The sequence below is a fragment of the Labeo rohita genome, chromosome 21 (assembly GCF_022985175.1).
Source record: "Labeo rohita strain BAU-BD-2019 chromosome 21, IGBB_LRoh.1.0, whole genome shotgun sequence".
NCBI classification, from domain to species: domain Eukaryota; kingdom Metazoa; phylum Chordata; class Actinopteri; order Cypriniformes; family Cyprinidae; genus Labeo; species Labeo rohita.
In genome coordinates, this window is record NC_066889.1 from 5008796 (window position 1) to 5021584 (window position 12789).

General features: G+C 38.7%; 1 protein-coding gene across 5 annotated transcripts in view; it reads right to left on the reverse strand.

Annotated features, from left to right (window-relative positions):
- The window catches only part of ebf1b (EBF transcription factor 1b), a 155073-nt gene extending 150544 nt beyond the window's left edge, over positions 1–4529 (reverse strand). For all 5 annotated transcript variants that reach the window (XM_051092974.1, XM_051092971.1, XM_051092972.1 and 2 more), the window contains exons 1-4: positions 3950–4529; positions 3321–3477; positions 2424–2487; positions 1334–1389 (exon numbers count right to left, since the gene is read on the reverse strand). In XM_051092974.1, coding sequence (XP_050948931.1) covers positions 1334–1389; positions 2424–2487; positions 3321–3477; positions 3950–4083 — 411 coding nt within the window. In that variant the 5' untranslated portion in view covers positions 4084–4529. The remainder of the gene's footprint in view (positions 1–1333; positions 1390–2423; positions 2488–3320; positions 3478–3949) is intronic.
- Positions 4530–12789: the final 8260 nt, after the last annotated feature.

The window sequence follows — 12789 nt, forward strand, 5'->3', positions numbered from 1 at the left end:
CACATGCCGACCGAGCTGTTGGCGCGGTAAATATATCACTCGCACCGGTGCTTTTTGAGGTGTTACAAGGTAACTAGCTGTCTTGTTGTCGGAGAATGGGATTTGATATCCTCCGAGTGCCGTTACACATGTTCCCCAATCTTTAAGTGTAGTTCTAAGCGGATCCCTTTAGCGAGTGATTTAACCATAGGTTGTCTTCACATCTGAAAGTTTCCCGCACACAATGCGGCAGCAAAGGGGATCGCAATCTCATTCCTTGTGACTTCTATTACACGTGTTGTAATACCTGTGCAAAAATAATGAATACAAGTGCTAAATATATTCTGAGAAGACTGACATGAAAACTGCCAGCAAACAACTACAAAAGATTTGCGAGGGGGAAGCCGAGGCGTCTGGGTGATTATTTTTTAACTTGACACTGATAAACAGCGCTCTAGCGACACTTCGCTCAAAAGTGCCATGTCCTCCCACGAAGTGCAGCAAAGCAGATAGTTAGGAAACAACAGCTCCGCTACCTACTGCCAGACTAGCGCTGTCAAAGTGGCAGCTACTGGGGTTTAATGCGCTTTGATGTTCCCCGCCATGCAACTTAGGCGGGAGGGAGAGAGAGCTGCCGCCCGCAGGTAAGTTAGCGACCGTTAGCGAAGTGTAAAGAGCCTAGCGTGGAGCCTTTCTCAGTTTGCAGCAGGCGGCTAATAAACACGGATATGTTTAATAGAGGCTCTTTGACAAAAGCTAACCGCTAATTCCCATGACACGCTAATTAGGGCTGATCCAAGGTCAGTGTTTTTTCTCTACCAAAAAACATCCAGACACTAGCCCTGGGCAACATATGTCTTCGGTGACAGATAGAATCAAACCGGAAACAGGAAACAGGCAACACTAATAATGTAGATCTGCCATATTGTACATACTAGAAATGAAACAAGGCTGAGTTCAGAAGAACGCAGCCGAGCATGACATGTGAACCACACCAACGAAAGAGCAATACAAGAGTACTGCAAAAGAGGTCTGCAAAAATAAAACTGATAAGAAAAATCCAAAAAGAAAATATGGGCCCCCTAAAAATACACACTACGCCGGACCGTTAAACACCAACGGTTGAGTACAAAAACTCTAAAAGAGGCCACAGGACATGCTATGATGCCGTTGTCACCGCGCATGTTAAAATGTGACACTGCCCCTGGGAGATACGCATGCTCTCCGCTGTGAGATTCATCTGTACGGAGCACAAACAGTTCAACCTTTAGCTTTTCCTGATGCCCCAACATGTATGAATTAGCCTCTGGTGACATGCGCAGATGGTGGTGTACGGGACGAGATGAACCCTTACCTGTTTAGTCATGGAGTCAATTAGTCTTACATAAAAATCCTGCTCTGTTCTGATTCCTGGAACACACAGAAACTTGACATCAGCATGTGCTTTTCATTACATGTTCCACAAACACATTCACATTCATTATCTCTAAATCGGCTATTGCAATGCACTGTAATTGCACCAAGCATAATGCACAATTAATTGTACTGTAAGATATGCGCACATTATACATAAAAACAATATTCTTTTAATGCCACTAAAGTATTTTTGCATACTACAATTATAGAGGAAGATATGTTAAATAACTATTATTTTGTATAGATATTCTGAAATGGAAAAATGCATAATTATAAGTTCAACACTGAATACACCTCCCCATGTTATATATCATAATTAGCAGTTTATTTACTACCTTCTAATTAAATTATATAGCAAACTATTCTAATTTATATGCTTAAATAGTTCTTCATGAAAACACATAATGCAGTGAATATGCTTAAGTTTAATTACTGCCTTAAATTAAATTAAAATCTAAATGGTGACACAGTCACGACTTGCCAACCGCTTTGAATTTAAATAGTGATGTATGAAACCACAGCTCAAAATGACAGAAACTGTGACGGAGAGATAGATGTAAACTAATGATGGAAACGTTTCCAAAAGCACTGTGCACAATATGCTTGAGAGGTGGCAGAACTAACAGCTGGTTTATTTAGAAACTGACCAGATGACAAATGATAGACAGGCTGTCAGATTACACACTAATGAACATGATCAATTCACACTCACTCCAAGAAAAACACATTAACAATTAATATCGCGTGGTTGGAAATAGGTTTCTAATTGATTTAAACCTTGAGTGAATTATTAATGCTTTAAAAATCAAACTGATTTATTGTGAAGATTTGAAGAAAGTAAATGAGAATTAGTTCGTGCTGATTGCGTCTAATTGTTCCGACAGAAACGGTTAAATCATTGATTTAAATCCCTGCCAATCTTCGTCAAATTGAGATCTCTAATGACAGCACTTGCTACTGTTGCTATTTTAGTGCAAGGAATTGCAAATCACGATCGATGAAAGTGTGCAAATATGAGCATGTCTTACCGTTGCTGTAGAGAAGTTGCAGTCTGTAATGTATGCCATTGTTTGTCTTCTCTCCTGTAGTCTCCTGGGCATGAAAATAATATTACAACAGGTCTCAAAATCATACGCTACATACTAATGGGAGGAATGTTACTGCGCTTACAAAATCATGTCGTTTGGGCCTGTTCAATAAAATCAGATGTTGCGCAAATAACATTTTTCTTAAAAAAGCGTGTGTATAAACAAAACGGAAGTATTTCATAAATTATAGTTAATGTATGAGGTCAAATTGATTTATTCTTAGCTGTATTATGTCATATCACTTATAGTAAGTTATAGTAGCATTATTTAAGTTACAGGCCGTTGCTGCTATTACGTGTATAATGTTGTTTTATTATGTAGGCTACATGCATATAAATGCATAAGATATATTTTATAAATATGTAAATTTTGCTCTGCCAAAATTGGTCAAATTCTGTTAAATCGGTTGAAAAAAAAAATACAGGTGATTGAGTTTTGAAGGCATGCAAAATTAACACTCATTCGCTGTTTTTATTTATAAATGTAAGAAATGCATATTAAACCTTAATCTTAAATTTTAAATTAACCTAGCACTGATATATTAAATAAGAATCCAATTTAAATAACTATCCGATTTAATTCCTAAAATGTTCATTTTTTACAGCTAATATTGCAATATTGTTTTATTTTACTGATCACACATATTTTTTTCAACATGTTCACATATTAATTATTTAAACGTTTTTCAAATGTGCTTGTTTTTGCAGTTTACTTGTCATGTAGTATCTCCTGCACTTTTAAAAATAAAAACTATAAAAGCATATGCGATCGTATTTAGTGCTCCGCTGACATCGTGGTGCTGAAAATCAGTTTTTGAAGCTCGTATAGGAAACTCACCTTCTCTTTTTCCACAAATCCGACAAAAGAGGTTCTCTCAATTTCCACCGGTTGTCCTTGCCGGTCATAAAGGGCTAAAACGAAGTGGAAGAAGTTGGATTTGCGAAGATTTGAGGGCGGCTGTTTCTCGAAGTGCGCCCGGGCCAGTCCCACTCCACTACGGGGAAGACACGCAGAAAGGCCCGTGTTAAAAACATCCTTCAGATATTAGACGTAGATGTGTTATTGAAATAAATTGGATGTTTAATTGCTAGTCCACCGATTGGAGAATTAAAAATGCCTATACATGTGCATATGCGAAATCTTAATTAATTAATTTAGTAGGCTATTATTGTTATTATTACTATTAATATTAGCCAATTATCATTTTTATTATTTCTCCAGCAAGTTCAATCCAGTGGTCTTACGACCTCCAGATGTGACTGCATGCAAAAGAAGGTGAGCTTTGGCAAAGTATCCAAACTTTGCATCCAAAGGAACTCATCAAAGCTCACTAAACGACAAAAGCAAAGCGAATCAAAGGCTTAATCCTCCACAATCCGGATCGAGTTTCCTCAAAACAAACGCCAGCAGCACGATCGGTCCACGCTCCGTGGGAGGTTGAAGTCGCAGCCCCGGGGGTCTCTTACCTCTGCGCGGCCGTGTTCGCATCCAGCACCCCGGCGCCTTGCATCCATGTTCGGACTGCGTTCATGCCGGCTCCGATGGGCTCCTCTTTCAAAATACTCCCACTCCTTTGGATGCTCTCCTGAATCCCAAACATGAAACCGGGATCTCTCACACTCTCTTCCCGTTGGTAGTGTTCTCAGGTGCCCACCTCCCGTGCGTAAGAGAGAGAGAACGCGAGAGAGAGAAAGAGAGAGAGAGGCAGCTCAGCGCTCGGATGGGAAGGAGTTTGGAAACCAGGACAGATCCCGGTGTAAAATGGAAACAAAAAGCAAGATTTTTTTTCTGTGCTGATAATGTTTCCTGAGAGCAGCTGGTGCGATCAAGCAGACCTCATATCAGATGTCATCATGACCTAAACAACTTTTCTCCTCTTGTCTTCTTTTTTCCGATTTTGCTTTGTCAGGAAGAAAAAAGCCTTCAAAAGTGGGTAAATCAAGAGGAGGCTGTATCCTTAGCCCTCTTGATCAAATTGAAGTGATTTGTGTCTCTTCCCAAAGGAATCAACCCTTCCTTTGACTATGAGAGGGAAACTAAACACGAGCGCAGCAGCCCCAGAGGCTTGAAGGAGGGACCCTGAGAGGCGGTCCGAAGGCAAAACCAGTGTCAGATCCGCCCAACCAGAGCTGCCATCCTCTCTCTCTCTCCTCCACCCACTCCATCAGTTTGTCAGATGGCATTACTCGAGCATTCACAAGAAGCTGATTGGAGTTAGACGCTGCAAACCCCTCGCAAAATGGGTCTGTATTGATCCATCTAGTTATCTTCTCGACGCTGTAATTGCCGGCCTGACAATAAAACACTTGTGTCTTGTTCACACGTAGAAAAGCTTAATGTGAACTCGAGGAAGCCGTTAATAAGGACAGATTGCGTGTCGTCGTGTCGTGCAATGTTGCATCCACACTGGTATTCGCAAGCGCATCTACTAAAGATTTAAAAATGAAACAACCTGAGGGGGGCATTTGAGGTTCTTCAGATTCCCTGCATAAACCTCGAGAAATCCATTAGATCCTGCACCTGAAACCTAAAAAGAACCATTAGGGAACATCACATAAACGTTCACTGTAGGTTGTGAGGCACATAAAAACTTACTTGGTTAACGAAGAGCTTAAAAAGAATGTTAGGAATTGATTCCCAAACGGGAACGTTTGGTTTGTGCCGGGAAGATGGTTAGCGGTTCATTAGAATTCAAAGACTTTGAGGCAATTTAAATGTACGGTGAAGTTCAGGGAGTTCATTATAGTCTATCTGAGGCGCCTTCAAAAGGTTGTCCAAAGGTTCTCCAGAGGGTTCCGTCTGTGTGACGATCTGAGGGAACCGAACGCCGCCTCAAGTGTCTTCTACGCTGTAAAGTATGATAAACCTTTCATGGAATTATATGTTTAAAATTTGACAGACGAATTTGAAGATAGATAGCTTATGGGTAGCCTATATTGACTAAAATTCAGTTCCCACAATTTCCACAGTGCCTTTATCTCATTCAAATAATTCAAATAAAGCAGACCTGACCTCTGACGATTTTTTTTTTTTAAATTCTGGTCATAAACTTATATTTTTATTATTATTATCATTATTAAAAAATGAAACAGACGGATTTGTATATTATGCGCTGTTATATAGGCCATGCCAGGGGGAAAATTTCTGAAACTACAGCAGAGAAATAAAAGATTATTTTTATATAAAAGATACACGCAAGCGCACATGGAGACGAAGCTGATATAAAATGGTCGGTAACACAATATAAAAAATAATACATAAATTGGAATTATACCAATATTATTTAATATTTTATATATTTTGCATATGTTCTTAAAAACCTGAAAATCTTAATTCGATTTCTATACATTTTGAGCTGTTTTCTCCTTTAGCAATGAAGTAGGTGCACGGTTATGTCTTGGACAGAATGTGAAAAAAACGAAATAGCAAAAATGTAAATTGTGTGACAGCACCGTAACATTTGATTTTTTCATATAAGGACATGGATACCACGAAAACACGAATGCTTGATGCGACAGATCACAGTATATGTTATAGCTGGTGAATAAACTGCAGGGGAATTATGTGGAATCCATTCTGAAACAAACGCGCTCCTCTCCGGCTTAAACAAACACGCACACGGCGCAAAGCATCTCTCACTCTAACCATTTTATTTTTCCAAGCTGTATAGCTGTGACTGACAGATATGCAGCCGTGTGCACCGGCCCCTGGGGCCAGTGTATTTATAGTTTGTCCCCTCATTCTCCCACGGTGCACACTCATATAACTTACATGCAATGTAAAATAAATAAATAAATAAGTAAAAAAACAAAATCTGGAAAAGAGATTTACTTATGACGTTAGTACATACTGAAATAATTATTATAAATATAAACATTAACTACGTAATTCTACTACTACTACTAATAATATATGATGTTAATTCAACAGGTAACCCGAATTCCATACGTTTCGCGCGGATATTAACTTTTAATAAACCAATACAAATAAAATATATATTTTTGTAGAATGTATTTTTTAACGTATGAGATGAAATAAAGACCCAGTGTCACAGAAGTAGGCTATTTTAAACAAGAAAAACGCTCTGTGCTCATAACGCAAGTGGAAAATATGGATTATTTAGAGAATTAAAATTTCATGTCCATGCCGCCCTGGCAGATTTCTGTGTATTTTTTAAACATATTTATATTACCTTTTTGCCAAGAGCATGTTACAGATGTTTAATAGTACTCTTTATCGAATTTATTACCAAAACAACTTTAGTATAGCTTTATTAAATCATTTTCCTCCTTCGTTAAAGAGCATTAATCAAAAATTTAGTTTTTAGCTCTCGGTTTGAGACGCATCATTAAACGCGCGTGTACCTCTACGAACATATGATGCAGCAGCGCCATCGTGTGATTAAACTTATAATTACACTAGCAAACTAGTTGAATCACTGAAAATTAGTCAACTCTGAATAATGACATTACATTATTAGTTACATTTAAATTACTGATAGCCTTCTGAAAGAAATAAAAATAGTTGCATATGTTGGATATGTGTTCGTGATTCATAATGCTCATGTCTTTAACAATTGCTGTCGGAAATATAAATTAGGAATTATACATTTTATAAAAATAAGACAATAAATATAAAATACACACATACATACAGCTCTGGAAAAAAATGAAGTGACCACTGCAAAATTATCAATTTCTCTAGTTGAGTAAAATGAACGTTTTTGTTTTACTCCATAAACTACTGACAGTGTTTCTTTCACACTCCAAATAAACATATTGTCATTTAGAGCATTTGTTTGGAGAAAATTGCAACTGGTCAAAATAACAACCTCAAATAATGCAAAAAAAAAAAAAAAAAAATACTACTGTTTTAACTTGAGAAGAGTTCAGAATAAATATGTGACTCTGGACCACAAAATGTGGTCAGTTTTTTAAAACCGAGATATATATATATTATCTGAAAGCTGAATAAATAAGCTTTCCATTGATGTATGGTTTGTTAGGACAATATTTGGAGTAATATTTGAAGATCTGGAATCTGAGGGTGCAAAAACAAAATTTAAATGTTGAGAAAATCGCCTTTAAAGTTGTCCAGAAAAAGTTCTTAGGAATGCATATTACTAATCAAAAATTGATCTTTACTTAATAGCCTAATGATTTTTTGCATAAAAGAAAAATTGATCATTTTAACCCATACAATGTATTTTTGGCTATTGTTACAAATATACCCGTGTTAGCCAACTTACGACTGGTTTTGTGGTCCAGGGTCACATATTTGGTGAAATAACCCTGATTTTCAATCACAGCTTTTATGCTCTCCACCAGTCTTTCACATTGCTGCTGGGTGACATTATGCCACTCCTGGTACAAAAAAAATCAAGTAGCTGGGCTTTGTTTGATGACTTGTGAGCATCCATCTTCTTCTTGATCACATTCCAGAGGTTTTTAGTGGGGTTCAGGTCTGGAGATCGGGCTGGCCATGACAGGATCTTGATCTGGTGGTCCTCCATGCCACACCTTGACCTGGCTATGTGGCATGGAGCATTGTCCTGCCAGAAAAAACAATCTTCAGAGTTGGAAAACATTGTCAGAGCAGAAGGAATCAAGTTTTCATCCAGGACAACCTTGTACGTGGCTGGAATCATACGCTCTTCACAAAGACAAATGTATCAGATTTTAGTCTTGCTGAAGCACCCCCAGATCATCATCGATCCTTCACCAAATTTTACAGTGTGTTTGTATGCCTCTCCAGGTCTCTGTCTAACCATTAGATGACCAGGTGTTGGGCAAAGCTGAAAACTGGACTCATCAGAGAAGATAATAAGAAGACCTTACACCAGTCTTCTGCGGTCCAATCCTTATGGTCATTGGAAACCTTGCCTTGTAAAGCCAGAAATGAACTCTTTTTTTCCCTCACTCAAAATGCAAAAATTGCTCTTATCACTAAAATGAACTTTGGACCAATTATTTTCTCTCCACACAACATGCTCCTCAGCAAAGATGAGCTTAGCCTTTTGATTCTTTCTGCTTACGACAGGCTTGGTCACAGCAGAGTGCACTTTCAGTTCAACTTCTCTTAAACATGCCGAGACAGATCCTTGCCCTGTTTACCACTGAACAGGTGAGCAATTCCAGCTGCAGTGTTGAACCAATTCCCCATTGAGAGTCTCTGCATTATCCTGTCTTCTAACGCTATCTCACGACCAGTTCGTACATATTTTACGGGTGGCTAATTCGTATGAATTTGTACGATTTCAGCGACAGGTAGGTTTAGAGGCAGGTAGAGCATTCATACAAATTCATACGTATTGTGCAACTCGTAACATATTTACATTTTAGCTGAAATCGTATGAATCTGTGTGAGGTTGTACGAATTAGCCACCTTGTAAAATATGTACGAATTGCCGTGAGATTGGGCTGTGTCTTCTTGTGCATTTACCTTAAGTGGATAACCAGCATTTTTGAGGGACTTGAATGTATCAGTGTCATTGTAAACCTGCAATATTCAAGAATTACATTAGAGATTTGGAACGACCAGCTGCTCTTGCAATGGCTAAAAGTGTCATCCCTCTGGCCCTCAGTCTGCTGTCTTGCAGTCTGAGTGAAAATTGAAGAAATGCTGCTAGTTAAATAGGGTTTGTCACATTTTTAAGGAAATTAGCACCAGGTGCCAGATTAACACCAGCAACTTGGAGGTATCTGTAAGCGTTCTCTCATTTTGATCAGAGCTCAGTTTCAAATATCTTGTTTAGGTTTTTTATACTGCGCTTCATAATACAATTAATTTATAAAATATGCCCTTATACTCCTGTTGGAATAACTTCAAATATGACTAAGTATTGTGGAGATCAAAATTAGAGAACAACCAGTCACTGCTTACTCCTATTAGAAGTTATTCTGGAGACAGGATAATGCAGAGACTCTCATTGGGGAATTGGTTCAGCACTGCAGCTGGAATTGCTCACCTGCTCAGTGCTGAACAGGTTAAGGATCTGACTCGGCATAAGCTCACTTTTGCTGAGGAGCGTGTTGTGTGGAAAGGAGGACAGGTCCAAGGTTCACTTTAGTGATGCGTGCAAGTTTAATTTATTTGGGTCTGATGGGAAACATTTTGTTCGGCGTCAAACTGGGGAAAGCCTGAAGCCCAAATGCGTAAAGACGTCAGTGAAAGGTGCAGGAGGAAGTGTCATGGTTTGAGGGATGTTTTCTGCTGCAGGACTTGGGCCTCTTACACAGTTACATGAGGGTGAATGCAAATGTTTATCAAGAACCTCCTTCAGCAACATGTAGTTCCTTCCCTGCAAGCATCTCCCAATCCACCTGCAATTTCCATGCAAGACAACGGCTCTGTCACACTGCAAAACAGGTAAAGCAGTTCTTTGAAGCTAAGAACACTGAAATAATGAAATGGCTGGGCCAGAGTCCTGATCTAAACCCAGCTGAAAATCTCTGGAAAATAAACTGGCTGGAAGACTTGCCAAGAGAGCAATTGTGTAGCATGTTCTGATAGAAAGGCCCTGATCTTCCTAATGTTGGATAAGGTAAATCTGCAGGACCGTACAGTTTTAGCAATGTGGTCTGTGAAATTCAGCTGATCATCAGTCACAACTCCAGGATTCCTGGTTGTCCTGGAAGGTGTTATGGTTGATTGCGCCTAGCTGAATGGAGAAATTGTGATTGTGTTTGGTTGGCTGAAACCACATGCAGTTCTGTCTTGGCAAGGTTAAGCTGAAGGTCCTTCATTCAGCACGAAAAGTCTGTTAGACATGCTGAGATGCAAGCAACTATTGTTTTGATCATCAGGATGGAACTATAGGTAGAATCATCAGCATAGCAGTGATATGAAAAGCCATGTTTCTGATTGACTAGTGATGCCATGTAGACGGAGAAGTGGTCCAATAATTGAGCCCTGAGGTACCCCAGCTAGATGTTGTGAATTGGACACCTCACCCTTCCAAGATACCAAAAAGGACTTATCTGAGAGGCAGGACTCAAACCACTGGAGTGCGAATCCTGAGATGCCCTTTACCATGAGGGTTGACAGGACGATCTGGTGGTTAACCGTGTGAAAATCAGCAGAGAAGATCCAGCAAAAGAAGTACTGAAGATATGGAAGCCACTCTTTGCCACTTTATTTACTCTATTTATTGGTTATAGCATGCCAGATCTGAAAGTCTGAAAATTGAAGCTTACCTGTAATTTCTTAACAAGAGAGAAATAAAAAAAAGATTTAACTCCGTAAAATCACCTATTAAAAACTCAAATCACATCAAAAACAATAATAACAGAGCTGCAAGCAGCGATTACCAGTGTTCAAACACTTTAAAGCATTTAAGTACAAATAAAAAAAAAAGACATCCTTTAGCAAGCCTGTAACCACCTAAATCAATTATTTAAAAATCTTTTTTGGCAAATACAGGCAATTTACCATAGAAATATTATGTTTTTTTAACGTTTATGACTGTTATAGCAACAGCTGTGGTCCCATCTCCTTAAAACTTTGCGTGCTTCTTTAGAATCACCTGTCCCATGTGCTCACCGGGTTTCGTGATAGGATCTAAGGTGAATTTGAACAGGCCCCTTTCCTAAACGACACCGTTATAGCTTCCCGAAGGGTAAATTTCAACGTTTTTTGATAATTATTGACCTAGAGAGTCCAGAGAATTGCACTGCTGTGTTGTTTTTTTCCCAGATTGAGTGAAAGACCTAGGACTAGTTCACAAAAGTAGGATTTTTACATCTTCTCAATCATTTAACAAACAATCTGATTCATAGCAGTGGTTCTAGAGGCAAAGTTGTCTGAAATGAGGAGTTCTGTCATATGGTACAAAATCGTGTGAAAAACCGTGTGATGTACAATCGTTTGCGCCCTTGAAAAATGTGATTCAGCCGCAGATTACTTTCAAATTTCTTCTTTCGTGAGTCAAACAGGCCCACTGAGTTTCATTCCGATTAGCCTCTGTTAACCTTGCCTAATAGGTGCTCAAATTTAATCATTTTAATGTTTTTTGAGATATGTAAATGTCCTTATAGACACGTGTGGCACTTTTGACCAAGACCATGCACAACACTTTTCTTGTTGATAGGACAAATGGTTGTGTAAGTATAGCCATTTTTATGTTTTTTCCCCTCTTATAGCACCACCAAGTGGCCATGCTCGTTTTTTGTCTTGTGACCACAGATTGAGTTTACCTAAGTGTTGTGAGTTTGCCGAGATACCTCATTCTGTTCAGGAGTTATAGGCATATTACTAAAAGTGGCCCTGCCCCTTTCAAACATTTCAGCATCCCTTTGCGATGGCGAGACGAAAGTCCAACTTGTTTTTTCCTGATAATTAGTAATATTCGCTCTCTAGAGAATCTTTCTGCACTGGTTTGGTTACAATCGGGCGAAAGACCTAGGACTAGTTCGCAAAAGTAGTTTTTTCCAAAAATCCAAAATACATTCCAGTGACATAAGACACTTGGGCCTGTGACTGACGGTTTAGGAGTTACGAGTGATTTCGCACTTTTGATCGCAGTAGCGCCCCTCAGGCCGATTGGGGAAAGCCTTGGTGACGTTGTCAGTTATGGGAGTGCTACCATCCCTCTAAGTTTCAAGTCTCTACGACTTAGGTTTGGTCTGCGCAGTCAGTTTTACGTGGAGACTGCCGATTCTTGGAATTCCAACAATTACAATAGGGTTTCAGCACTACACACTTGAACCCCTAATTGAAAAAAAACCCACAACATTCATTCTACCTATATTTCCATTTTATTTTCTTTCCAGAAAATTGTGCAAAAACTACTTGATACAGAACATTTCGAATGACATTTGTGTTTGCTCATACATTAGATGTATTCATGCACACAAATCTGCCTTTCTGAAATGCATATTTTTAAAAAAAACAGCAAAAACACAAAACAAATCTGCGTCCTCAGGATCAATCCCACTTTTGAGAGCGTTCACACGATCCTCAGGACACTTCATGATGTTCACTGCTGCTTTAACACTGTGCGGCATATCAAAAACATGATAAAAGAATATACAAAGGAATATATTTGCCATATATGTACACATTTATAATGAGCTATACTTCATCTGCTCTGTAAGCATTTGTTGCCCAACAAGACAAAATATTATTCGCTATAAATGACATTAGTGCAAACATATAGTGTGGCGTGACAACTCTGGCAAACATAATGAAGTGTGTTCCTGACAGAATGGCAAAAAAAAAAAAAAAGTCTGCAATGACTAAATTAAGTGCTGTTGAAGATACAAACACTTTAGTGAAACTCATTAGTCAACAGCCAACATTAAGGTGA